The 25,946-nt window shown below is 53.0% G+C and overlaps 1 protein-coding gene and 1 long non-coding RNA gene across 18 annotated transcripts in view; both read left to right on the plus strand.

Annotated features, from left to right (window-relative positions):
* The window catches only part of PPP6R3 (protein phosphatase 6 regulatory subunit 3), a 116,297-nt gene that overhangs the window by 45,887 nt on the left and 44,464 nt on the right, over positions 1-25,946 (plus strand). For 12 of the 17 annotated variants that reach the window (XM_036029797.1, XM_036029799.1, XM_036029795.1 and 9 more), the window contains 6 exons: positions 4,982-5,214; positions 9,599-9,785; positions 12,738-12,875; positions 15,345-15,410; positions 17,393-17,505; positions 21,822-21,935. In XM_036029797.1, coding sequence (XP_035885690.1) covers positions 4,988-5,214; positions 9,599-9,785; positions 12,738-12,875; positions 15,345-15,410; positions 17,393-17,505; positions 21,822-21,935 — 845 coding nt within the window. In that variant the 5' untranslated portion in view covers positions 4,982-4,987. Of the gene's footprint in view, positions 1-4,981; positions 5,215-9,598; positions 9,786-12,737; positions 12,876-15,344; positions 15,411-17,392; positions 17,506-21,821; positions 21,936-25,946 lie in introns of those variants that run through there. The other 5 variants (XM_036029798.1, XM_036029801.1, XM_036029804.1 and 2 more) reach the window with 1 other exon arrangement.
* LOC118501402 lies at positions 18,877-19,714 on the plus strand. The gene is made up of 2 exons (XR_004904053.1): positions 18,877-19,196; positions 19,242-19,714. It is a non-coding gene; the product is annotated as an uncharacterized LOC118501402 (long non-coding RNA).

Here is a 25,946-nt window from a genome sequence, read left to right on the forward strand (position 1 = left end):
TCCCACAGTTTGCTTCTCATTTGTAGGTAGGACAGTTAGCAGTTTCTCTCTTTAGAGTTCTAATAGCTTATCTGTTAGCATGTTTGTGGTGCCGTTCCCTTCTGGGCTCTGGTTGGAAGGTGCTGTAATACGTTGTTCTGCTTCTGTCCTGTTGAGAGAAGCCCCACTGATATCAGCTCGTCCACAGGGAGTTTCGGAAATAAACACAGTCTCATGTTTGCATAGCGTGGCTTTTCCTTTATTTCTCATGGCCGTGTAACTACTTAGAATTACTGCCGTTTGCTGCGAATGGTCAGCAGTGGGTTCAACCCAAGGCAGCAGTTGCAGCATCCTGGGAGCTTGCTGGAGAAGCTCAGACCTGACCCTTGCTTTTCTGAGTCAGAATCGTGCATTTTAACACGACCCCTAGGTGTGACCCGTCCCCTGAAAGCTTGGGAAGCCCTGGCCCGAGGCTTACTGACCTCGAAGGTGAGCGTGCTCACCGTACGGGCGCTTCCACCTGCCGGGTGCCTGCGTGTCCCAGCTGCCTCGCTGGGCCTTCCCCGCTGTACAGCCCGTTTACCTGGGAGGATGGAGGCTCAGAGAGGTGAGGTGGCTTTCCTGCAGACCTGTCTGGGTGCCTGACAGTCCTGACAAGGCCTGTGGGGGTGGTGGTTATCCGCTGAGAGCAAGCCGTTGTGCGTGATGTCCACGAGCCACAGCCGGGCCCCTGGTGGCCACTCTCGGAGCAGTGAGTGCCCGGCCCTTCTGCAGACGGCGTGCGGTCCTTGTCTTCCCTCCTGCAGGTGGTGCGAGCACACCCCTCTCCGGGTCCCGGGTCCCGTGTCCTGGAGACGGGGCAGCACCCCTTCCCTCAGAAACACCTTCCCTCAGAAACGCTGTCTGCGGGCTGTGAGGCGGAGGGCCGCGGCCCAGGCTCGCCTCTGAGGATGATACTTCAGTGATTTTAGGTGATCTCGAAGTAAAGCAGTTGATCTGAGATGAATCGGTTTAGGGATCCTTTCGTCCTCTTTTACACGCATTAGGTGGCAGTTTTCACTCGGGACTTAAGTTGTGGGGAGACCGAAACGGCAGGGGCCCCTGTCTGTGGCATCAGGCACCAGGCGAGCTCCCCAGTGGCCCACCCATCTCATAATCGTCAGCCCTTTTGGAGAAAAACCTATTTCCAAGCAACTTAATCAGATATAGCTGTTGGATCACTTTTAAAGTATATTTAAGTTTGTAGTACCCAGTTTAAAGCAAATACACGGTGGGAATGTGTATTTCCCAGTGTTCTGTCTTGAACAATGCTAATCTAGAAAGCAAAAGCAGTTGGGCAGGCATTTTAAAAAGACAGTTGCTAAAGGATTCCCCTTCTTGTGTTTAAATAAGTATGTAGCCTGGAGGCGTGGCCCGGGGGGTTGAGCGGGGCAGCTGGCCTGGGAGGCCCGGCTGGCACACAGCCCGGGGTAGCAGGGCCGTCACACAGCCTAGGGCGGGCCCTCGGGGTGGCGGGCAGCTCTCTTCCCCACATCGGTGTGGGAGCAGAGGCACCTCCGTTTTTCAGCTCTGGTGTTCCTTAGTGCCTTTTATGCACTCGGCACCAGGGCAGGGTGGACGCAGGGAGGGTTGGGCGGCTCACAGTGCGCGGAGAACGCTGTCCTGTGGCCATGCCGGCCCACCGGAACGTCGGCCCCATGGTCCAGGCCAGGGTCTGCGGAAGAGCGACCCCGGATCTGGCAGGAAGGGAGGTGACGGTGCAGGAGGGAAAGTGGGCGGGAACTCCGTTTCCTTTGAGCAGGGGCCACTCGTCCTTTTCTGCGAAGGACCGGAGAGGAGATGCTGCAGGCCTGGTGGGCCGCACGGGGTCCCTGTCACTCAGTCTTCTCTTTCCCTCACCCAGTCCGCACTGGCCAGGGCTTGTGGGCTGTTGCCTGTTCTGTTCTCAGCTCGCCACTGCTGAGTACTCAGCCTTTGCAATAAATCAGTGTTTAGGGAGTTACCTCTGTAAGGCCGACACTTCGGAAGTCGGGTTTTACATGTGACTATATCTTGATCCATAATGCAGAGTGCAGCTTTATCCATGGTTTGTAGGCATCAGTTTACATAATAAGCCAGTAGGTAGGGCTCCATACCAAATTTCCTTTTTTGTGACTTATTTCTTAGTATTTTTCATCATTAAAAAGACATGCTACCTTGGCCAGTGTAGCTCATTGGTTGGAGTGTCATCCGTGCACCAGAACTTGATCCTGGGCCAGGGTGCCTACAGGAGGCAGCCAGCTACTTTGAGACTTAGTTTTTTTAAAAAGGTTTCAGGCAAATTTGTTAACTGCATTTGGTTTTCTAACTTCAAATGGAAGGACCATTAGAATATAAGAAATTTGGCTTATAGGCCAAAATAAGCACATACTGACCTGATCATGTTGGGACATGGGTGTGGGAAAGGCACTTTTAATACACCTGGTTATTTTAATATGGCTTTCTAGTTGGTGACTTTGAAGTATTTAAAAATAAGTAAAAGGAACTATTTTGTCATTCTATACATATCTTAGGATCAAAGAGCTGTGATAAACTTAGAACACAAGGTGGATTGACATGAATGTTCGTGCTTTTTTTTTCTTTTTTTTTTTTGAAATTTCAGGCTCTTCTTTATTTTTTGAATTATATTTTATTGATTATGCTTACAGTTGTCCCAGTTTTTCCCCCTTTGTTCTGCACGCTCAGCACGCCCCACCCTATCAGGCAGTCCCCCCACCACTGTCCATGTCCCCGGGTCATGCTGAGCGATTGTTCTCAACAGTGATTTTCTGCTTCAGCTGCACTGGGCTTGCAGGCCCGAGTCTGCCCTGAAGAGCGGTGCAGGTGCCTGTGTGCGCGGAGGCCGGGGCAGCCTGGGCCGGGCCTGTCGGCGGGGCGCTGGGGCATGATGCTGAACAGAGCTGTTGTATCCGCCGCAAGCCCTGCTGCGCCGTGGGGAAGGGCGGTGGAGTGCGCGCACTTCCGCAGGTGCCATTCGAAGTGTGGCTCCCGGACAGAGGAGCCCGGGAGCTCCGCGGCGGCAGCATCGTCACCATCGTGGTCGCGGACTGTGCTGACAGCGTGCGAGGCTCCATGCCCCGGACGGGACGGGACGGCTCCGCTCCTCACTCTCTCTGTGGGGCCAGACCCGCTTTTTTCTTCCCTCTTTGGGCGTTATCTCTTCACAACCTTTGCCCTTTATTCTCCGCTTCAATTTTATTAGAATAAAATGGCACAGCAGTTTTTTTGTTTGCCATTTTCCACAAATCTGAAAACCAAAAGAGCATTTGTGTGTAAGATTTAGTGCCACTGTCCTTTTCCCCGAAGTTCCCTTCTGTTACGTGTATAGGGGTCGTCTTTGCCATCATTCCCTTATTTCCGTAGTGATGGCCTCGGGCACGAAGTCGGTTGCTCTCGCGTTTGAAGCATCGGTTTCTTTCACTCACGACAAAGGCACTCTGCCTGCTGCTCTTCTGGGAGGGGGGAGGTCGTGAGTAGTGCGGGTGGCTGCTGACCGTGCCGGGAATTGTGACCTTGCTTTTCCAGCATGTTCTGTGATGTCTTCTGCACATACTTACTGGCCTAATCATGAGGAGGTCAGAGATGGCTCTGCTTTATGTTGCGGGCCCCTGCTTCGGGTCATTCCGGCGGGCCTCAGGGTGAACGCCAGTGCCGTGTGCAGGCTCCTCTGCGTGGGGCAGGCCAGCCTGGCTTCAGCGAACCTTCCCGGGAGCGTCTCGCCCGCCGCTGCGTCTTGGTTCTACTACTGCTCATTGATGTAAGCGCATTGCTAATTTATGTCGCTTCTGAAACCTTTAAATTTTTTTTAACAGACAACCATTGTAACACCGTATTTCATAATATTTTTTACCTACAACATGTTCCCATTTCGAGCTTCCTTAAACCTCTGCTTGTGTGTTAAATGCCGAGATCGTGTATTTGACAGTGAAGCTGTGCAAAGTGGGCGGGCCTGTGCACGTGCCTGGGTGTCCGCCGTGGCGCCCAGGCTGCTTTTCTTCTCTGTCCCTGGGTGGGGCGGTGTGGCTGGCAGCCTGAAAAAGTGCTGTCTTCCAGGACCTCTGTTTTTAAAAACACCATTTTGAACGGATGTTCATGGAAGTATCAAACGAGGGTGTATTTCTACCTGATCTCCTAACGGGGGGCTTAGCAAACTGTACACTTCTGGAGGTGTGTGGGTGCTGTCCGCAGGTCACCCTTCTCGCAGCTTCCTTCCGTTGACCCAGGCTCCTCTAGCACAGGGTTTGACATGAGCACGTAAGGATGTTGACGTGCTCTTTGGCGGTAGTGGTGGTGAGGGCCACTTCACGGGGTGGATGTGACGCTGCAGCTGGTCTGCAGGTTGCAGTTGTGGGGGAATGGAGTGAGTGTGTGTCTCACCAAACCCTGGTTCGGGATTCCGCAGTGAGCACCTTTGACAGATGGGAATGACTTTCGAATGGACTTACTCCTAATCAGAACTTCTGTCATCTCGTCATCTTTTGGTCTACAAGAGGCCTTCGAGATGGTCTCAGTATGGCAGCTTTAGATTATGCAGTGGGCCCTGTGTTTCATATTTCCAGTCGTGACCAACAAGGGCCTCCTTTAACTCTGTGCCTTGAAGACATCGAAGCTGTTTCATCGCTGAGGAGGGGAGGAGGAGGAGGAAGCAGGAGCGGGGCGTGTGTGGCGCTGGGGAGTGGCGGTATTCACTTTGCCGGGTGTCCTTCCTAGTGACTGAGAATGAGTTTCTCCAGTGTCTCCAGAGTGCGTTCCAGTTTGTCAGTGTTCTTCACTAAGGACGGCACAGGATTTGCTGTTCCCGACTCTCAGCTGAGGGAGTGCTGTCCGTGGCTGACTGTGCCGGTGGTGGTGGTGATGGGTTTATTCAGATCCTGTGGCGTTTCAGACTGTAAAAGTGAACTGAAATGAAAATGAACGTGCGAAGTTGCAGTTTGATTTGAAACCCTCTCTGCGCTTTGTCTAGACCAGCATGTTTTGGAAGTTTGACCTGCACTCGTCATCCCACATAGACACCCTTCTGGAGCGAGAGGATGTGACGCTGAAGGAGCTCATGGACGAGGAGGACGTCTTACAGGAGTGCAAGGCCCAGAACCGCAAACTCATCGAGTTCCTGTTAAAAGCAGAATGTCTGGAAGACTTAGTCTCGTTCATTATAGAAGAGCCACCTCAAGACATGGATGAAAAGATCAGATACAAGTAAGAAATTCGTTCTCCTCTTCAGGGCGGGACCGAAGTGCAGTGGGGGTGGCGTGTCCATCAGTGCGGCCCCGCCGTGCCCACGCTGCCGCGCACCGTCGGCAGGAGGTTCGGACGGTCAGCAGGGACAGGCTCCGCAGAGCACGGGGTCCGGTCTAGAGCTACGTCCAGCGAGGGGCCAGGGTTTTGTAAGCGAGTGTTCTGCATTTCGCTCCGAAAGGCGAAATGCTTATAGTGATGAGGTTTCTTAAAATAGAATGGTTATCCAAGTAAGTATTTTCTCTTCTTTGCAAATAGCAGGGTGGAAATGATGTGACCATCCAAGATCACACAGCAGATCTAAGCCAGAGTGTGGGCTTTGAAGAACCTTGCTGATAAATTCTGATCTTTTATTAACTGAAAATAAGGGTGGGGGTCTTGGTGGATGTTAGTGTTGCTAAATCTAAGCACGTAAGACCTTGGGTGACTGCAGTGAATTTATCTACTCGTCACTAGTTTTACCTGTTTGCCAGCAGAACTGTGTAGCACAGTGGGGTCCTTTATAACTGCTTCTTACAGCACTTTGTAGACAGACCCCTGGAAACTCGGAATACTCCATACGTATTTCAAGCATTGGGATTTTGGTTATTTTTCCATCTCCAACTCTATTGAAACATTTGGCGGCTTCCCTCCTAAAAATAGTACGAATTCAGGAACAAAAAGTTACTGATTCTACATTAAATAAACTGCACGGAGTAGAAAGAATTATGTTTTTTAGAAGGTTCTCTTTTGCCCTTTCTCCCCTAGTCTGTCCCTGTTTTTAGATATCTTTTCATTTCTTCATGGTGAGAATTTTGCTGTCAGGGAAATAATACTTATGAACGCTTTGAAGTTGCTGATGGCTTGGATCTTCAAAGAAGTCATGTTCCCTGCCAGCCGTGAGGACTGACAACTATGTTCAACAGCAGCCTCCACCAGAGATCAGTGCCTTACAGACGAAGAGGAAAGAAACCGGGCAGCATAAATACTAGCGCTCTCCCATCCCACAAAAGATAGGCAGACACCAAGCCACCCTGGGCTTCCTGCAGCCGTGAGCCAGCACACCTGGGCCCTGCTTGTCCGGCTCCTTGTCCTGCCAGGAGCGGTGTGGCATGGGTTGGTGCCAGGCCCTCCTGTCCTCACAGGCTCTGACGACTGCAGCGGTGGACTGGCCCTTCTGGGGTCTGTTCCCTCCGGGACCGAATGAAGCTGACACCTCTTTAACTGGGGGAGAGCAGGCCGCCTGTGGGAAGCGCTTCTTTACCAAAAGTGGCCGTGGCTGCTGTTGCGGTGCTCATTCAAATCTGTTTGCAGTTGTAGTTGTTGTCATCGTCGTCGGGCTGTGTTTGAGGTTGCGAGAGCAGCCCCCGACACGGCCTTCTGGGTGGCACCGTTGCAAGAGCCCGTGACTTGAGCGGGCGGAGCTCTGCTGCTGTGCTTCCGCCTCTCGCCTTCCGCACCCCCGGGCGCCGCTTCGGTGTGGAGGGCCTTTCCCGTGTGTCTGAACACCTTCGGGGTCGCAGTGGACTGCAGTCACCCGAGGAAGTTGAGACTGGCGTTTGGGAGTTTCTGGATGACAGGGCGATTGCTGTGTTTTGTGAACTTCGTAGTTATCTGTTAGTTACACGTGTGTTTTAAACTCATCACTGTTCTTAGGTCAGTGGTCGTCTACCATGCATTGAATTAAAGGGTTGCCGTTTTACACTAGCATTTACTCTAGTGACAGGTACCTTCGATTTTCAATAATTGAGCATAAATTTGACCTAACAGATTAAAAAATAGGCCCTTAAGTGGAAGAATAAATTCAAAAGCTGAAATGCTGGTGGTTGGATCGAGGTTCCCGCAGAGGGACTGCCAAGTGGCTAGAAGCAAGGGCAGAACCGGGAGGGGCTGCTGCCCTGGGCGCCCAGGGAGACAGGCTGCAGGAAGGGGTGACGGGGTAGCAGGGCAAGGCTGCTGCCCACAGGCCAGGTGACAGGTGATGGTTGGTGTTGCATCACGGGGCCCTGGGGTGCCTTCGAGGAGAATTGGAAGCGAAGCAGAGGAAGCTTCTAAGGTAGTTTCCGGGAAAGGGAGGAAGTGGGAGCTGTAGGCAGATGTGGAGTCAGGAGGGGTGGCGTTCATTTCTTTCTAGCTGGAAGGAGCAGTGCTCGGTGCATGTGCTGGGGCGAGAGGTGCAGCTCGAGGGAAGTGATGGTGCAGAGGAATGGCTGAGTGATGCGCTGTGCCGAGCAGGGGGGCGGGGACAGACGATGGAAAGGGCAAGTGAGGGGTGGCTTTCCAGGAAAGGCTGGCTCCCGTGTGGGCGAGGAGGAAGGGACTCCCGTGCAGGGGGCGTGCAGTCGGGCCGGGTTCTCCTCTGAATGCTTTGTGTTCTCGGTACCGGGGCAGACGGCGTGGTCCGAGCACAGGTGGGGTTGGGGGAGGGGCAGAGGCTTCGCCCAGTGGTGGGGTGCCGGGGAGTCTGGAGTGTTTCTGTAGCTCGTTTACTGCTAAGGAGGGAGGGCGGGCGGGCAGGCGGGCATAGCCCCAGCCCACTCAGAACCAGAACTTCAGGCCTTCTCTGTAGTGCCTAGGCCCACGTGTGCTTCATTAGCTAGACCGTACGTCCGAGTCACCTGCAGGGAAGTGGGCGCAAAATTAGAAAGCTGCCCACACCCTCCTCTGACCTCTGTCGGCATTTAGAAAACGCACCCTCCACATTTGGTTTTGGGGAGGGTTGAGGTCTTCTGCCTTTTACCAGTCCTGCATTTGCCGGCAGCTTCTGCGTTGGGGCGGTTGAGGCATTTCCCCCAGGCCCTGTGGCAGCTGAAATGCCAGCCGTTCTATGAAGTGGTCGATGAGGAGCAATAGAAGCAGCTAGCAGTCACTTATTCCAGGTCCTTCTCGGTATTTTGTATGCGTTACTCTCTCCCATGGAGTAAGGACTACTGTCTTAATGTTGCAAACTTGAAAACTGAGGCCCAGAGAGGTTAAGTGACTTGCCTGAGATCATACGGCTTGGAAGGGGCAGAGACGGGCTTCCGACGTCCTTGGTGGTACGACTCCAGAGGCCACACGTGTAGCCTCTGAGTAACCCTGCCTCCAGCACCAGGGTGACTTTATATTACGGCATCGGCACGCCGACATGTTTCTTGAAGTGAGGAAGACTCTGCTTTGATGGAGGCACCAGCCTCTGGAGGAGGCTTTTTGACGATGTGATCTTTGTGCCCGCACGCCTGACAGTGCTGCCGTCTTCCGTTGTCTTCTCCTCGCAGAGGTTCGCTTGGGGACACCTTCTACTGCTCAGTCGTCCGGCCTCCCCCGACCTCTCTGGTCTGCTGCAGGCGGGCCCTCCGTCCTCACCGCTCTTCGTCACACAGCCGCTTCGGGCTGTTCTGTCGCCTCTCTGTCCCGGTCAGCGGGAGCTTGCCCTTCCTGATGACTGGGCGCTTCTGGGCCCTGGCCACCCGAAAGCGGGGAGTAGAGAGCAGAGGAGTGAGCCGTGGCTGGGGGAGTGCGGTCTGCTCTCCGCTGTCGCTGCTGCCGACACGAGGCACGGTTTGTGGTCGGGGAGTGAGTGAGGCTGGAAATGGACCTGCTGCCTCTGTTTCAGACAGAGTGTCCCCTCGTGCTCAGAGGCAAGCCAGCTTTAGGGGTGCAGGTGTCTCTGGTGCTGTGGGGTCTGTAGAGGAGGTCTGTGTCCCCTGGCAGTGAAGACTCGTGGCTGGTCCCCAGAGACCTGGGAGGGCGGGTGCAGAGAGCTCGCTTTTATATGCAGCCTCCCACCTGGGTGCTGGGGCGATGTCCTGTTCCCGAGTGTGAGAATGTTTATTCTCCTAAGATGTGATATGCACTGAACATTTGAGAAATCCCCAGACAACTTTCTAGTACCATTTGCAACCCGTGTAAAATGAGAGGTCGCCGGTCTAGAACCTCATTGTGTCTTGAGCAGTTACAAGGTGCTGTGCGTGGTGCAGTTTCCTGGAAACCAGTGTCCCTCGTGGCTGTCCCGTAAGCTGGGCCGCTTTCCATGCCAGAGGAGGCTACTGGTGGCTGCAGCCCGAGGCTGCCACCTGCCACACCCCACCTCATCTGCGAGGGCCCCCGCCTGCACCATGACCCTCCTCGGCTCCTGAGTCCTAGGCGTGCTCTGGTTTGTTGGGGAAAGTGTACAGTTATGAAAGCTTGGCTTGGGAACGAATATTTAGACACAGTAGAAAATTCACTTTAATCGAGAGGTTGGACAGGATGGATTGAAATGATGTTCTAATTCTCAGAAGATTATTTTTTTCACAAAATTTTAGGAAGCATCTCTGACTTGTGTTTTACTTGATGTAATTACACTGTTAATATAGATGATGATGCGAGTGTCCTGTTCTTCCAGGTACCCAAACATATCTTGCGAGTTGCTCACTTCCGATGTCTCCCAGATGAATGACAGACTGGGGGAAGACGAGTCCCTGCTAATGAAATTGTACAGCTTCCTCCTAAACGACCCCCCCTTGAACCCACTACTTGCCAGTTTCTTCAGCAAGGTGCTAAGTATTCTTATCAGCAGAAAACCAGAACAGGTAAATACTGTCTCCCAAAGGTAAGTACGGGGGCTGACCATCCCCCCGAGATGATCCGCAGGAGTTTTGCTGCTTCAGGGTTCCGGTGTGCTTTGAGTCCAGCTTCTGGAGGAGAGCATGCTGTAAACTTGAAACGTTCCGGATGTTCTCTGGCTTGACACTGATTTACACATTAGTGAATGTGTTTGAACTTGACATTCTTTTCTAAGTGTCTCACATCTCAGATTTTTAGTAGACGGTGGTTTCCTCTGGACAAGTAGCTGGAAGCGTGAGGGTGTTAGCACTTGTGGGGAAGACGGCGTTACGGTGCGGACAGAGCGGCTGGGGATGTGAGGGGAGTCCTAGTAACTGAAGTAATGCTAGTTGAATTTTTTCTTTCCCTTGGTGATTACAAATGACGCTTAAATCAAAAAGCTTCCCTAGAAACGTGGTTGGTGTACACAAATGCTGGTTGTTTCTACTTCGGCTCCGCTCAGCTTAGCTGGAGCCATTGGGCTGTGGACTGGCAGGCCCTGCGTGGCTCTGAGCAGTGCTTGACAGGAATGCCTGCCCGCTGTTTCAGCACGGACACCCCCTCTCCCTCCGTCTCCCCCTTGTTCTCCTTGTTCTTCCCTCTCCCCGCTTTGTTTGGCTCTTAAACAACTCAGATGTCCTCGGGAAGTTGCCAGGTATTGGTTGCACATATAGTGGTCCCTGAAGTGGGGTCTGGACCGGCACGAGGACCACCCGAGCACTGGTTGGCAGTGCAGGTTCCTGAGCTGCCCCCCAGACCTGCCGACTTGGCCGCTCTGGGGCCAGGGCTCAGTCTGGCATTTTAACAGTCTTCCAGGTGACAGTGTGTGCCTCTGCTGTAGTGGCTGTTGCTGGGAAACAGGTCTGCTGGCCAAAGACTGTGATCCACCTAGGGAAACAGGCGGCCAGGGAGCATCGAGCCTCCCGTGCTCAAGTCCAAACTAACAGGCCTGCCGGGGCGCAGTGAGCAAGGGCGTGACGGCTGGGGCACGTGACGGCTGGGGCACAGGCGGTCAGACCTGTGAGGCTGCAGGGCCCGACCCCAGTGCCAGCGCACACGGGGGACCGGCGCTCTTTTAGGCCCGGTGCGCTCCCCTGTGCCGCAGCGAAATGGGCCGGGTTTCATTGTGGAGGAACGAGGTCGTCCTTTCTTGCCTTAACGGGGCAGTTACCGTTCTGCATGTAGTGGGGTTGAGGTTCTTTCCTCGGAGACAGTAATCCCCAAACCACAATTGCCCTGGTGCCGGTTGTCTTCCTGCCCTCTGCCCTCTGACAGAGATAACAGGACTGCTGACAGCTACAGGGACGCGCGAGTCCCCTCACAGCCTGCGTTACAGTCAGTGCCAGCTGGTTGTGGCGATTGTCCACACAGGTCCTGGTTTCAGCGCGTGCGTGAGGGCGCACTTGGGCTTTTTGAGTGTGTGTTGGTCCGCGAGGTGGGACATGGTGTCTGTGTGAGGACAAGGGGCTGTGCCACTGCGTGCTCAGGACAGGGCCCAGTCACTGCTGCTCCTCGTGTGTCTCAGTTCAGGACTGGCACCAAGGAATCCTGGCGCGAGGGTTCAGCAGCCCTCGCTGTTTCAGCTGCAGGACAGGGTCAAACCCTACACCTCACTGTCCTTTTGAGAACTGGGTGTAATAAAGGTTTCCCGTCACGTGATGTATTAGTAAGGATCTAGGAAGCTGCAAGTAATGAAAAAAAAGCCAGACTCGGTCTGACTTAATGGACACGTGTATTGGCTTGTGGAGCAGGGAGTCCGGCTGTAGGGCGCTTCAGGGCTGGACGGTCAGCGCCTCCGGGGGGTCATCCTCTGTGCAGACGTCCAGCTGTTCTCGCTGTGCCTTTGGCTCCGGCTCCCGTTTTCCTCCTCCCTCCTCACTGTGCTCTTAAAAACTAGTGTGTGACTCAGCTGTGAGCGGATGAATCTTGTATAGCTTCTCGGAGGTGCAGTGCGACATCCGACCTCACTGTCGGGAGAAGCAGAGCATGCTCTCAGTCCCGCCCTCGCGCCTGGCCCCGTGTGGGGGGCAGGTTTGGTTGGCCGCTGGACGCCTCGTGGGCGGTAGGGGCGGGGTCCCGGCTCTTCGGACGCGCAGATCCAAGCTCCAGTTTCAGGGCGTACGCTTTTTAGCTTTCCAGCAAGTTATTCCACCAGTCTGAGCCTCGGTCCCTGCATTCGCAGCATTGAGTTAAGCAACCTCACCACACGGGCTTTCGGGAGACTTCAGGGACCCTGTGAGAGCAGCTGCCACACTGGCCTGCTGCTGCTGGGCCCCGTGAGGAGGTGTTTGTGCACACGGACAGAAGTCAGAAGGCGCCCAAGGGCGCGGGACAGAACCGGCTCCCCCTTCTTCCTGCATAAAAGAGACCCAGGTGGCAGGCAGGGCGCTACATGATTTCCATCCTCACGGTCTCGGTGTGACTATCCGCCTCTTGCACACGCTCATTGTACGACTGTGACCGGGTGAACTGCTGAAACAAAGCCCACCTGCGGTGCTTCTGTAGCAGGAGAGCTCAAGTCTCTGTGGCTGATGCAGAAATCTGTGTGCACGGAAATTGTTTCTCTCGCTCGTTAGAGTGTAATTAGATTTTAAACGTGTGTTCTGTGTTTTAGTGCACAGTTGAATGGACTTGCTTTATGTTCATAAACTGAAATGGTACCTTCTGTTGCTCTTTGTGAAATTTTTCATTCTCATTCTTTGAGAATTAATAAAGTAAACAGAAATAAGAGTGTTACAGTGTGTTTGCACCAGGGAATGTGTGGTGAGTAGGGAGTTGTTGTTTCCTCTGGGGTGTTGGGTGGTGTGACAATCAACCGGCGGGCGCCCCAGCGTGGAGGCGGGGTTTCTGAGGGGCTGCTGGGGGGTCAGGTTGGACAGCATTCTAAAGGGCACAGTTCCAGGGTACACGTCTTTCAGACTTGGTTTGTTCTCCTCTAGATTGTGGATTTCTTAAAGAAGAAACGTGACTTTGTAGACCTCATCATAAAGCACATAGGAACTTCGGCTATCATGGACTTGTTGCTCAGGCTCCTGACGTGCATCGAGCCTCCGCAGCCCAGGCAAGATGTGCTGAATGTGAGTAGAATCGTCGCCGTCCCTGACCACGGGGGTGGGGAGGGGCGCATGAGCCCGTGCGCTCCTGTCTGCTGGGGTGGGTTCCAGGGGGTTGCTGGGGGAAGGTGGTCTGGGGAACTGGGGGGCAGGGAAGGAGGGTAAAGAATGTGGTTCTGAGATAGGAAGAGACTCAGATTTTGCAGGATTGAGGTCTCGGGCCTGCAGGCGTCCCTAGGTTCCTGGGTTGGCTCCTCGTGCAGGGCGCTGTTCCCTGTGCCGGCCTGTCAGTGGGCTGGGGGCTGCGCGGGTGGCAGAAGCAGCAGCAGGAGCTGCGTACCTGCTGGGATGGGAGCTGGGTCTCGTCGGGCCTGGGCTTCCAGGCTTCGTTATTGCGAAGGTGGTCGCAGCTCAGGGCTCTCTCTGAAAGTCGAAATGGAGAGGTGTCCACGCTCCCAGGGAATGAATAGGGCTGCAGAGGCAGCTCTCTCCTCCAGGGCAACTAGGGTAAGGAGACGGGCGTTCGTTTCCTAAAGGGCACATGTGCAACATTTCGGGGAGATGGTCACTTCGGGACCCTTCCGTGGGAGGGAAGCGGGAGGTATGAGTGACCTGAAGATGAGGGTTCTCAGGCTCTTGCCACCCCGCCCCCCCGGCCTGTCTTCTGTTCTCTGCGCTGCCTTCTTCCACATCTGCCCCTCAGTTCACTCCGTCTGTAGTTCTCCATCCACCTGGAATCTTTGAGCTGACTCCTTTCTCTGGAAACGAGGGTCACTGAACATGTTTGTTTTAATTAAAGAAGCAGAGACAAGAGGGTCTGTCAGGTGGCACCCTGGAAATGAGGTGCTCCACTGAGGTGGGCAGGGGTGCCGGCCTGTGTGGGTGTCAGCAGGAGGATCTGGGGTAGGGCCAGGAGAGCCAGGCAGAGGGCTGCCGAGAGCCGTGGTCCTTGCGAGGAGCCTCCCGTGGGCGGCCTAGTGCAGGCCCCGGGAGCTGCCTGTGGGAGGGCCCAGGTCGGTTCACGGGGTCCTTTTGGGTGTGTTTCTGTGGGTGTGAAAAGAGGTCGAGGGTTCCAGGGAAGACCGTAGGGGGTGGTCGGGGGAAGGTCGCCTTTATATTGGGTTACTGCAGGAGGAAATTGTCAGTGTGGTTTTTTAGAATTCCTTTGGCCACTTCTGGGTTGAGTTTTAAAGCCCGTTTCCAGAGGACTTAGATGCGCCTCTGGAGGGACAGTCAGTGATGGGTGTTAGTGAGGGTGGAGGGTAGGGGAAGGACGGCTGGAGACTCCCAGATGACTGACTGCATTTGGGACCCACTGGGGTGGTTAGTCCAAAAGTGGGCCGGGAATGCGGGTGCTTGTTACTATCTGTGAAGGCAGCAGGGGCGGGGGCCTGATCCGTGATGGTCAGGGGCCCCGCCCCCTCTGGACGGGTGTCACCGTCCTCTGTTTTAGGACATTGCAACTCTTGATGTGGTCCCAGACATCACCTGAGAGCTTGTTGGAAATCATATGCTCAGGCCACACCACTGCCCCGCTGAATCAGAATCCGCACTTTAACTGGACCCTGGGAGGGCGATATATGTGCACAGTTTAAAACAGATTTTATTTCTCAAGTTCAAGTTGGGCCTCTGCTTTTGTGATGCCTCCCCGGCAGCTTCGTTCACATTTCCCTCCGGCACGTCTCCTTCAGGGGCTGGAGACGGGGCCAGGTTTTCTCCCTGTGCCTTTAGCACACTGGACTCGATTTCTGGCCACCCCACTCTTCCCCGCTCCCCGTTAACCTTCGGGGGCGGGCGGGGCGTGAGCGTCTGGTTTGTTGCGGTGTTCCTGTTCCTCGAGGAACTGGTGTCCCGCCGCTAAGCTGTCATTTCTTTCTACTTTCACCCCCTTGGTGCTTTCCTTCACCGCAGCGTTCCGTGTGCAGATGGGGAAGAGAACGCCCCAGTCGGGGTGCTGGCTGTGTGCCAGCGTGCGCTGGGGCGGGTACACTCGGCTCCGTGACGCCCCCTGGTCCCCCGCTCCACCCCCCACCCACATTTTCTGCGGTGCTTTTGGTTTTGGAATCTAAAACTTCATTATGTGTTTCAATGCAGAGGCTTGATACTAAATACTGCTTTTCTTGGTGTTTCTGAGACTCTCTTAAAGCGAATATACTTCTACAGAAATGAGTCCCCCACCCCCATTACCCAGAGTTCAGACCCTTTTAGCACTCAGGGTCTGAGACGTACCCCTGGCTAGGGAGCTGATGTGTATAGCATTCGTGTGGGGGCATTATAAGTTGGGGAATCGTTGGTGCTGTTGGCTGCTGTTAAAATGATGTATTTACTGGCATTTTCCTTGGGGGACTTTTAATTTCCTGTAGTGTTCAAAGTCCAGAGAAACCTGTAATGTTCTACTTAAAATGTGATGGATATTTCCAAGTATGTTAACCTTCCTTGGGCTTGAACAGGAGCCACTCGTTGCTATGATCACTTCTACGATGTGTTTTGCAGTGGTTAAATGAGGAGAGGATTATCCAGAGGCTTGTGGAGATAGTTCACCCATCGCAAGAAGAAGATGTAAGTTCTTTTGTCTGACTGTAAGCTGATTTTTTTTTTTTAAAGAACATCGTTTATTTGGGCACAGAGCATAATTGCATGAAGTATGAAATAGAGGACGGGTAGAACACTGGTAATACGACATTCTTAAAGTTGACAGTTTTGTCTACGCTTAAAGGCTTTAAAAATACTATTTTGCTGATCCCCGGAAAATGCCCAGCAGTGTGAACCGCAGCAAGCTCTGGCCGTAGCCGTCTCATTTCTGGAGCTCAGATGTCGTGCTGCACCCGTTGGCCTTTGTTATAGACCTCCTCCGTCCGCACTTCGTTGTGGTGGTGGTTTATATAACCCGCTTTAGCCCAGATGACAGGGCCGAGTCTGCATCTGCGTTTCCCGGGCTTTCGTGCTCGGGCAAGTTTGGCTTTGTGCTGGGGGCTGCAGGCGGGCTCGGCATCAGCGCTGACCCTGCTTTGCGGCTTACACATTGAGCTCGCTGAGGGGATGCCTGTCGGGACGGGGCCCCCAGGGCGAGCCGGCGTGGCTCTGTCAAGGAGGCTGTCACTCTGCTTCTCTGCTGCTGCTCTTCTTGCCACCTTGAGTAGTGGGCGGAGCCACACGAAATTGCCGGTGTCCGGCCGTTTCCACCTGCAGACGTGACAGGTCCCTGCTGTGCAACCTCATGCCTGTGAAGGGGTGGCCTAGAGAAGGTGCAGGGCGTGTCGTGGGGCACGGGGGACCTCCCTTGTGCTCCAGGTGGCCGGCGAGGCAGGAGAGCGTGAGGAGGAGGCGCGTGACCAGGGGTATTTTCTCATGAAGGCCATTTTTCTGTTAAGGTGGGTCTGGCCCTTCCCCTTTCACTCTGGTCCATTTAAAAACTTAGTATCTGGAGTTTGTCTGAAACCAGCATTCCTGAAAAAAGAAAGAAAAGAAAAAAAGAGCTATTACAGGGGCTGTTGATTCTCCATTCTGCCCCTCAGAACAGTGTTACACTGTTAGTGTTGACGTTGAGGACACGCTCCAGTGTGTCAGGTGCTGACTGTGAGAACCCTGCTCGGGAGGACCACTGGGTCTGGGTGGGAGGTGATTCCCCGCTCACCCCGCCCCCCCCGTGGCCGGTGGGACGGGCAGTTCCACACGACGGGCGAGTGGAGAGTGACTGCGGCCTGCCCGTTCACAGGGAGCACGTGGCTGCAGACCGGACTTGCTTGTCACCAGGTTCAGGTTCCGGAGCAGGAGAACCCGATGGCTCAACAGGGTGTCAGACCCATCCGTGGGGTCCAGGCGAGACCCATCAGGCAGCGCTGCTCCGCAGCGGGTGTTTCCCCAAGGGCTGGCGTGTTCGGGGTGCAGCACCTCCCTGCCTCCCTTGCCAGAAACTTCCTTTTGCCCTTGGGACAGACAGCCCTGTTGACACTCTGTGTCAGTGACAGAGTGCGTGCTGTAGTCGTACCGGCCAGTTACGTTCATGAAGGAGAGGCTAGGCCCCTGCTCCCAGTCCGTGGGTTTTGCTGTCCTGGCGCGTGCAGTCATCTGCCCTGGAACGTCACTGTCCTGCCCGTACTGTAGGTGGCACCCGCTGCTGCCCTGTGTCTGGGCGCTGAGAGTCCAGCGTTGCCCTGTGAGGAATCCACGGCGCACTTGGGGAAGGCGTAACGTTTCCTGCCCGTTGTCATGGTCCAGAAGGCTGGGCTTGCCTTTTTTAACCAAAGAAGTGTGTGCATTTTCCTGTGCACATAAAAATACATTTTGGGGGGCCTTGTTTTTTCTTCAGATACTCAGTTGTAGAAGGTTTTCACACGGGACATGCCCTGTGCAGCACCCCCGGCGGAGCCCGGGCCGGCAGAGGATGGTGTGCAGGCTCCCCACGCGCCGTTTCTGCTCGTGCGTCTTGGGGCCGGCGGTGACTTGTGTCGTGTCTTGTGCAGTTCCTCCCTAACCTTTCGCTGTAAATTTGACTTTTGACATGTTTCATAGTTGTTGAAATTGTACTTTTTTCTCTTTAGCGGCATTCAAATGCATCACAGTCGCTTTGTGAAATCGTTCGCCTGAGCAGAGACCAGATGTTACAAATTCAGAACAGTGCAGAACCCGACCCTCTGCTCGCCACTCTAGAAAAGTATGTTTCAAACTCTGTTCTTGTCCTTTGTTCATACTGATGCTGTTTGATGTGTTGCCATTGTGAGACTGGTAAGTGTTTCTCGTGCGGGAGTCGCCCCCTGGAAAATAGTACCCGTGGGTGGGTGGGTGGGAAGGTGGGAAAATTGCTTGTGTGGTCCCAGCCCTTGTGATGCCCGGTGGGGACCTGCAGGGTGCGAACGTAAATAAATGACATTTACATGTAGACTGAACTTGCAGGCAGCTTAACCAAGAGTTCCGTAAAGCCACCGTGAGGTGGGGTAACCACATCATAGCTGTGCCCGTGGCCTCCACGGGTGCTGGGTGGCGGATTTCTGTGTACGAACTCATCTGACCCACTTTAGTGAACAGTGTTCTCAGAACCCATCTTAGGGCTTGCTGTGCTTTCGTGGCCGACCGAGGGCACCCTCACCAGACCTGACTGGAAGGGGTACAGTGTCGTGTATGTTTCATTCCCTTGTACTGATCCTGCCGTTACTGTCAGAGAACCCCTCAGTGGGCAGCCGTGTCATGTTTAGGCGGAAGGCAGCCTGAGTGAGGGCGGCGTGCTCTTCCGAGATTTGTTAGCGGCCAACCTGCGTGTACTAGTTTTTCTAGAATCAGACAGTTTCAAAGAGAGTCTTCACCATCAAACATGGGCATACGTTTGACCTGCATTCATACAGATGGAAGTATTTTAACAAAGGAAAGCCAGGCGCTTTCCCAGTCAGACGAGTGATGGGCAGTCGGCCTGCAGTGCCGAGGGCCGTCTCCTGTCACGTTACTGCCGCCGCTGCTCTTGTCGTGACTGTGTCGGTCCGGGTTCCGCCCTCCTGTGCGTGAGGCCCGTGTGCACACTTGGTTAACTACTGGGAAGGCCCATGTATGCATGCATGCATGGTTAACGATTATCCTCACCGAAGGACGTGTGTATGGATTCAGAGAACGTGGGAGGGAGGGAGGGAGGGGGAGAGAGAACCATCGATGTGAGAGAGGAGCATCGGTCAGTTGCTTCCTGTGTACGCCTGACTGGGGATCGAACCTGCATCCTTCTGATGCACAGGATGATGTTCAACCGACTGAGTCCCCCAGGCCAGGGGACCCTTTTATTAAAGTAAACATTTGTATGTATTACTTACTTGGCAAGCGTGACACGAGCAAGGAGCAAATTAGGGACACGGTATCTCGTTTTAAACTCTGCCTCCCGAGCAGCTGCACCTCCCAGTGCGTGCTACAGAGCGGGGCGCGGTCGGCCAGTTCTCTCGAGTGGCGGCGTCTGAGTGCAGTGCCCTTCTCCTGCCCCGTGTCCGTGGTTCTGGGCATCACGGCACGTGCGCTCCTTTCGTAACGTGCAGGACGTCCTGCATTCAGATACTAGTGATTGTCGTAGCAGGGTGGAATTGCCATTGAGTGTGTTAAAAATACCGAGTAGTAGCTGTTTCGTGACAGCACTGTTCAAGAGAAACATAAAAGCTGCATGTGATTTAAAATTTTCTAACGTTAAAGTAAAAACAGCTGAAATTAATTTTAATAATATACTTTTATTTACTCTAAAAGATAGAAAGTAACATTTCCACGTATGTATACTCATTAAAAAAACTATTATTGAGATAAAGTTGGCCCTCCATATCTGCAGGTTCCTCATCTGTGGATTCAGCCACTCACAGATCAACAATGCAGGGGCCCAGGCCAGTCGGCGCGGCACACTGTCCCGTGCTCAGAGAGGCTGTGGGTGAGCGTCGGGCCGGTCGGGAGGGAGCCCTGCGGTCTCCGAGCCCGCGCAGCCCTCTGCCCACACGGCGCAGCCTGGACCCAATGGGCTGTCCCCCTGCGAGCCTGCCCGCCCAGTGTTAGGGTTCAGGCCGTGTCTTCAGTCGTTCTCTGCGGCGGGCAGGCGCGTGCCCAGAGCTGCTGTTGTGAGGTGTCAGTTGGAGGAGGTTTCTTCAGACACGTGGACCCCGGAGGCAGAGGCCCCACCGTGCCACTGAGTTGGGCCTTCCGTGCCCGTAGCAGTGGGGACACTCACTGTGCTCCCCACACTTCCCTTGAGACTGAGAACCGGTCCTTGCAGTATCAGACGCACACCCACATGACGGTGGTTCCTTTAGTAGTATCTGTGATTGGGAAAATACACAGTGGCAAAAGGTTTCTTTCTGTGAGCTTAGTGAACTTTTATAAAATCATAATGGGTTTTTTACCTATGTGATAAATTATATTGAGTAAAAATGTTAGTAGGCCAGTCTGCTGGCGGTGTGTAGTGTACAGATTCCCTGAACCCATTATGCCAGACGACGCACAGGTTGGGACCACTGAGTGTGAGTGTGTTGTGTGTATAAATGCACCATATTTTTGGGACCATAAGACGCACCTAAGTTTTAGAGGAGGAAAATAGGAAAAAAAATTTTGAAGCAATAAATGTGGTAAAATATCTAATGACATAAATAACATAATATTTCACCAATGTAAATGTAAACAGAACTCAACAGCAGCATTAACGACCATTATTCCTCCCAGATTTGGGGGGTGCATCTTACAGTCCGAAAAGTACGGTCAGCGAAGGTTAGCACGTGAAGGGCAGTCCGGGAGGAGCCCAGTTGGAGAGTGTGGTCATGCGGGGGCCTGCGGTGTCCGGCCACAGGCGCTAGCCCGGGAAGCCGTCTGGGCTTAAACAGAATGTATTCGGTCCAGTGGCTCTGGAAGATTTTCACGTTCAAAAATTCCCTGAAAAATGGCTGTATTAGAGATAGTTGGACTCTGCAGCCCTTAATCCTTAATACCGATAAACTCAGAATGAGCCGGGTTTGCTCCCCGTTGAGGGAGGAAGCTCTGTGGAAGAGAGCCGTTCCCTGACCGCCCATACGAAACAGAAGGGAAGCGAGCCGGGGCCTCGCAGGCGCAGGTGCGGGCCCTGCGTGGCTCAGGGCTGGGCCGGCTCGTCTCGGGTTCCATCGGTGCGCGGCCAAGAAACGTAGTTTTTTTTTTATGTGAAAATGACTGTATTTTCTCTCACATGTAAGTAAATACCTTACTTAAAGAATTACGAAGGCATCCCTTTTATTCTGTTGGATAAGCTCAGTCCCTCAGTTTATGGTTTCTTTTTCTGTATTTGGTGATACTTGTTTGTTTAGACAAGACTCAGAATATGGCTCAGCTGCTGGATTACCTTGGCCATCGGCTGTGTGCAGGTTATCACATTGTTTCTGTCCACCAGTGGCGTGCTCTCCTGGATGTAGTGAACTTCCAACGTGGCGCGGCCCTGAAGGAGCGGGGGCCTGCCTGTGAGCACCGCCGGTGCAGTGCTGGTGTGGGCAGGGCCCACGCGGCAGTGCAGCGCAGCTCTGGGAGCACCCGAACGCTGCGTTCTGCAGGCTGGTCCTCCGAGGTCCGAGGTTCATTAGACACCCGCTTTGCTTCCCCCGAGGAGAGAGAGACCTCTCCTCCTTGCTGCGCTAGCCCACGGGGGGTGGGGCGGGGCGCCGTGGAGCCCTGGGTGACCGGCTCAGCAAGCCGGGCAGGTCGGCCGTGTGTCACCTTGTCAAGGAGCTTCCTTTTCTCAGTCTAGTCAGCATGGAGTCTGGACATCACCGAGGTCCTGAGACACAGGTTCTCCTTGAGAAGGGCCATGTACGTGGCCTTAGCAAGTCCCCCTTGCGTTTTAAGTCAGCTGATCTTGGCTGTGCACAGTTCGGGGGCGGGGGGGGGGGTTGGTCCTGGGGAGAGCCCACACAGAGTGCTTCGGGCAGTGGTTCAGCAGACCGTTCCGTGGCTGCCATGCTGCATTGATTGGTCACATGTTAAGTGTAAAAGGCCGTGATTGGTGTTCTCTTTTACCTGTTTTACATGTTTGTTGATTACACGTTAATGCCTTTGTGGGTAAACACTTCTGAGTTCTAATTAGCCTTTTTGAAAAATTTCCCTTTTTCATGGGGGCGAAGGGTTCTGAGTCTTACTGTCCCACCCCAGCCACTGCCGCCACCACCACCACCACACCCTGGTCAGAGTGGGAGGTGATGTCCAGTCTTGAAATATTTGTTGGCTCCCAGCAAGATTGGCAAAGGCAAGCAGGGGACAGATGATTGTGCTGAGGGTAGGGGGTAGGAATATCTGCATGGGAAAGTGACATTTATAATGAGCAGAATCACTTGCCTGGTTTAATAAACATGTGAAAAGGAAAACACTGTTAAGGGAACAGACATTTGCGGCAACATTGAGTGCCAGTGTGATGTTCATTTCACTGGTGTCGAGACCTTTTTCTCTGAAGCTGTTACTGGCGAATGGTGTTACAATTAGCACTTGACTGTTGATTTGTCTCCCCAGGCAAGAAATCATAGAGCAGCTTCTATCAAATATTTTCCACAAGGATAAAAACGAATCGGCCATAGTCAGTGCGATCCAGATACTGCTGACTTTACTTGAGACCCGACGGCCCACGTAAGCCTTTCTTTTGTCTTACAGAATGAGTGGTTTCGTTTTGCTTTTAGATTTTCTTAAAAGCTCAGAGTCGAGTCACTGGTTATAAGCTACAATATCATGCCCTTGAATTTCAGATGCTGAATCCTTTTTTGCTATATAAACTATAAGTAAGTCTAATGTGAATGCAGTACCTAGGGATACAGTTGAGAAATATGGTTTGGTAAATGCTTTTGGCGGTATTTGGACCGTGGTCAGTTGGGTTTTTGTAATACATGTCTGATGGCTCAAACACAAGAGAAGCTTATTTTTTGCTTAAGAAAATAGGTGTTCTGGTTGTGGGCAGAGCTTCAACAAGTGGCGACTGGGGGGCTCCCTGCCCAGTGATTTCCTTTCTCCGCCTGCGAACTTGAGGCTTCAGGGCAGGTGGGGGTGGTTCATGTGTGAGGGCGCTGCGTCACAAGCCTGCTCGAACGTGGGTGGGCAGGAAACCGAGACCTTAGAGATAAATTTGTGCTCAGTGTTCAGAATCTGGAGATGTTTTTCCCACGTGTGCCCCTGGACTAGCCCTTTAATATCTGACCAGCACTAAATAATTTACTTACCGCCAGTTTTCTGGTTGTTCCCTGAGCGTGATACTTGGAGGAGGGATGTCTGTGTGTTCCGTCTGCAGTGTGCGGTTTGGAGACTGGGGCCTGCTTTCCTTCTGTCCTGGGCCCGCCTGACTGCCAGAGGGCACAGGGAGGGGGCCACAGAAGTCCCGCTGCGGGCGTACGGGGCTTCGGCCATCTGAGGTTTCTGGGTTTGCTTTTAATGTGTCGTCTTTGTGTCTGGCATATAAATAGTGAACACAGCCTCACCAACCCCTGCTTCCCAAGTTCCTGGTGTTCGTCCCTGGCACGCCTGCCTTTTGGCCAGTGATAATGGAAGGACATTGCAGTGGCTGTGCTTCCAGTCCCTCGTGATTGGGGGCCGTGTCTGTGATCTCGACTCTGTCTTCCCTGGGGAATCGCAGTTTAAATAATGCACCTGCACCTGAGGCATCGATCCGGTGACACGGGGCTGCTGTCTGGCCGTGAGGCGGTCGCACCGTCTCACCTGAAGTGCTCCCGTGACGTGAGGAGGAGATACACCCGAGAAACGTGACGCCCGTCTGCGTAGGGAAGAGAGGAACAGCATCGCCACACAGCTCAGGGCAGGGGACACAGCAGCGAGAGAAAGAATGGAAGGAATTATTGATCCGGAGGAATTATCCCCAGACCGAAGAAAGGTTTATTGAGTACTAAAGAATATTAATCTGTTTAAAGACAGGACTCAGATTTTAGCCTTATCCTGATGAGATTTCTGAATCCTGAGGAAAAACGGTAGATCTAAAAGTGTGTGGATAAGAGCCCTGACCAGCGAGGCATGGCGTGGCGTGGTCGAGCATCGTCCCGCAAAGCGAAAGGATGCTTGTTCAATTCCCGGTCGGGGCACATGCCTGGGTTGTGGGTTCCGTCCCATAGGGGGCGCTCAGGAGAGGCAACCGATTGCTGTTTTTTTTTTTTTTTTTCATCTCTTTCCTTCCCCTTCTCTCTAAATAAATAAAATCTTTAAAAAAGTGTATGGATAATACACACGGGTTAACTGCAGAGTAAGTCCGGTTGCTGGGTATCTCGTTTGTAACACTAAGTAGTGAAAGACGGGGCAGGATGGTGACCCTGGAACACTCTTGCCGTCTGTGCTGTGTCCCTGGGGTGGATTAAAGATGAGCTGCCCCACAGCCGAACAGGAAAGGCGGTTAGCATGAAGACCTTGAGGCACGGAGATGTATTAGTAAAAGTGATGACAGGTGAAATGGGTAGGGGTGAGAAAATTAATGTGACTATAAGTTAAGTGTTAAGAATGATTAAATATTGAAAACAAAACAGAATCAAGTCCAGATGATTTTGACAAAACTCAAGAAACACGAAGGCGTACGTGCATGTTGGTGTTCAGGGTAGACTGAGGAGCTGGGGCGCTCCCGCACGCAAACGTCGCCGGGGAAAGGAGCGGCGCGGGCGTGAGAAGGTACCCGTGCCGGAGTGTGGCGAGGGGGACCAGAAAGACAGGTGCTGTGTGAGCTGCAGGGCCTAGAAGGAAGGACCTGCCACTGGGGACAAGTGGGAGTGCCCAGGCCTGCGTTGTAATGCCGTTCTCCAGGAAGTGAGGCCGGGGCCCCTCGGAGAAGTGCCTGGTCCTGTGACGAGGGCAGGAAGAAGACAAGAAGCGTCTGGAGCGTTGTGTAGTGTAGAGGGGAAGGAAGGGCCCAGAGCCCACCACGGTGAGGGGTGTGTCGGGGACACGCGGGCCAAAGCTGGCACAATTTCCACAATAAACCAGAGCAGTATTGTATTGTAACCCAGTATATAAATCTCTGCAAATAATTAAATAGGGGAGAAAAGACAAATCTGCGGAAAATTTCAAATAGTTCACATAGATACCCTCCCCTGGAGGGGGGAGGACAAAACTTGCTCTTTCCATGCCGACCGCCCCCATGACCTCCCTCCCGGGCGTGCAGTCGGGGCAGAGGGCGGAGGAGGCCTGAGAGAGCCCCGACAGGCGCGGCCCCGGCCGGCGATGAGCTGTGTTCGCAGCACGTCTGTCTCCGTGGTGCGGTGCCGGGACGCGGCACTGGACCCGTGCGGTCTGCCTTTCAAAGACCCACGATCCCGAGGAAAGGGGAAGAGAAACCCCACTCGAGGGACGTGCTGCCGGACACGTGACAGCTCAGCCTGAGGACTCTCTCAGCCGGGAGGAGGTTACGGAGACACGGAAAGGATGTTTTCGGTAAAAACTAAGGAAGTCTGAATAAAGATCTGTGGGTTTTATTTATCAGTGTTGGTTCATTGCTTGTGATGAATGTACCCTTCTCAGGTACGACGTTAATGGGGGAAATGCAGCATGGGTTGTGTGGGGTTCTGTGTCATCTCTGTCGTTTTCCCATAAATCTGAAACATCCCACTCGACAGTGACACAACGTCTAGGCAGAAAGTGATTACGTGCACAGAAGACTTGAACCACACTAGCAACCCACTTGCTCTGGCACTTCCAGAACCTCCCCTGCAACCACAGGGCGTACATTCTGTTCAAGTGCCCGTGGAACTGCTACCAAGGTAGATAGAGCAGCCTCTCCGCCATGAAGCAAACCTCAACACATTACAGCACAAAGTCATAGACGGTGTGTTTGCAGAGCACGATGGGTTTAAAGTAGCAGTCAATAAAAAAGATTTACGGAATATCACTAAATATTTGGAAATGAGACAATACAACTTAGAAATAACCCCAAGTGTCATAGTGGAAATAACAAGAAAAATGAAAAAAACATTTTGAACTTATTGATTAAATGGAAACAGAACATTTTGTTTGGAATTTATGGAATATATCAAAAGCAGCAGGGGGAAATTTATAGCATTAAATATGTATATTAGAAGGGAAGAGCAGTCTTGTGTCAATGAGCTGAGCTCCCGTGTTGAGGAACTAGTGAAGGAAGAGCAGATCAAACCCAGTACAAGCAGAGAAACAAAAATAGTAGCCGAGAGCAAAAGAGATTGAGAAGGGAAAAACGTTTCAAAAAAAATCAATGGAACTAAAACTTTCTTAGAAAAGATAAAGTTAAATTTCTAGGCAAATTGACTAAGAAAAAAGGGAGAGAAGACACAAATTCTAAATAACAAGAATGGAAAAGGGGACATGAGTGCCTTCCCTACAGATGTTAAAAAAATAATAAAGCCCTGGCTGGTGTGGCTCCGTGGGTCGAGTGCAGGCCTGCGAACCAGGATCGCCAGTTCGTTCCCAGGCAGGGCACAGGCCTGGGTTGTGGGGCAGGTCCCTAGTAGGGGCGAGCAGGAAGCAACCACACACTGACGTTTCTCTCCCTCTCTTTCTCCCTCCCATCCCTCTCCAAAAATAAATGAATGAATGAATGAGTGAATAAATAAATAAATAAATAAATACCTTTAAAAAGTTAAAAAAAAGAATAGAATAACTTGTACCTATTGAAGAAATTGAATT

Source organism: Phyllostomus discolor, chromosome 6, assembly GCF_004126475.2.
Source record: "Phyllostomus discolor isolate MPI-MPIP mPhyDis1 chromosome 6, mPhyDis1.pri.v3, whole genome shotgun sequence".
In the NCBI taxonomy this organism is placed as follows: domain Eukaryota; kingdom Metazoa; phylum Chordata; class Mammalia; order Chiroptera; family Phyllostomidae; genus Phyllostomus; species Phyllostomus discolor.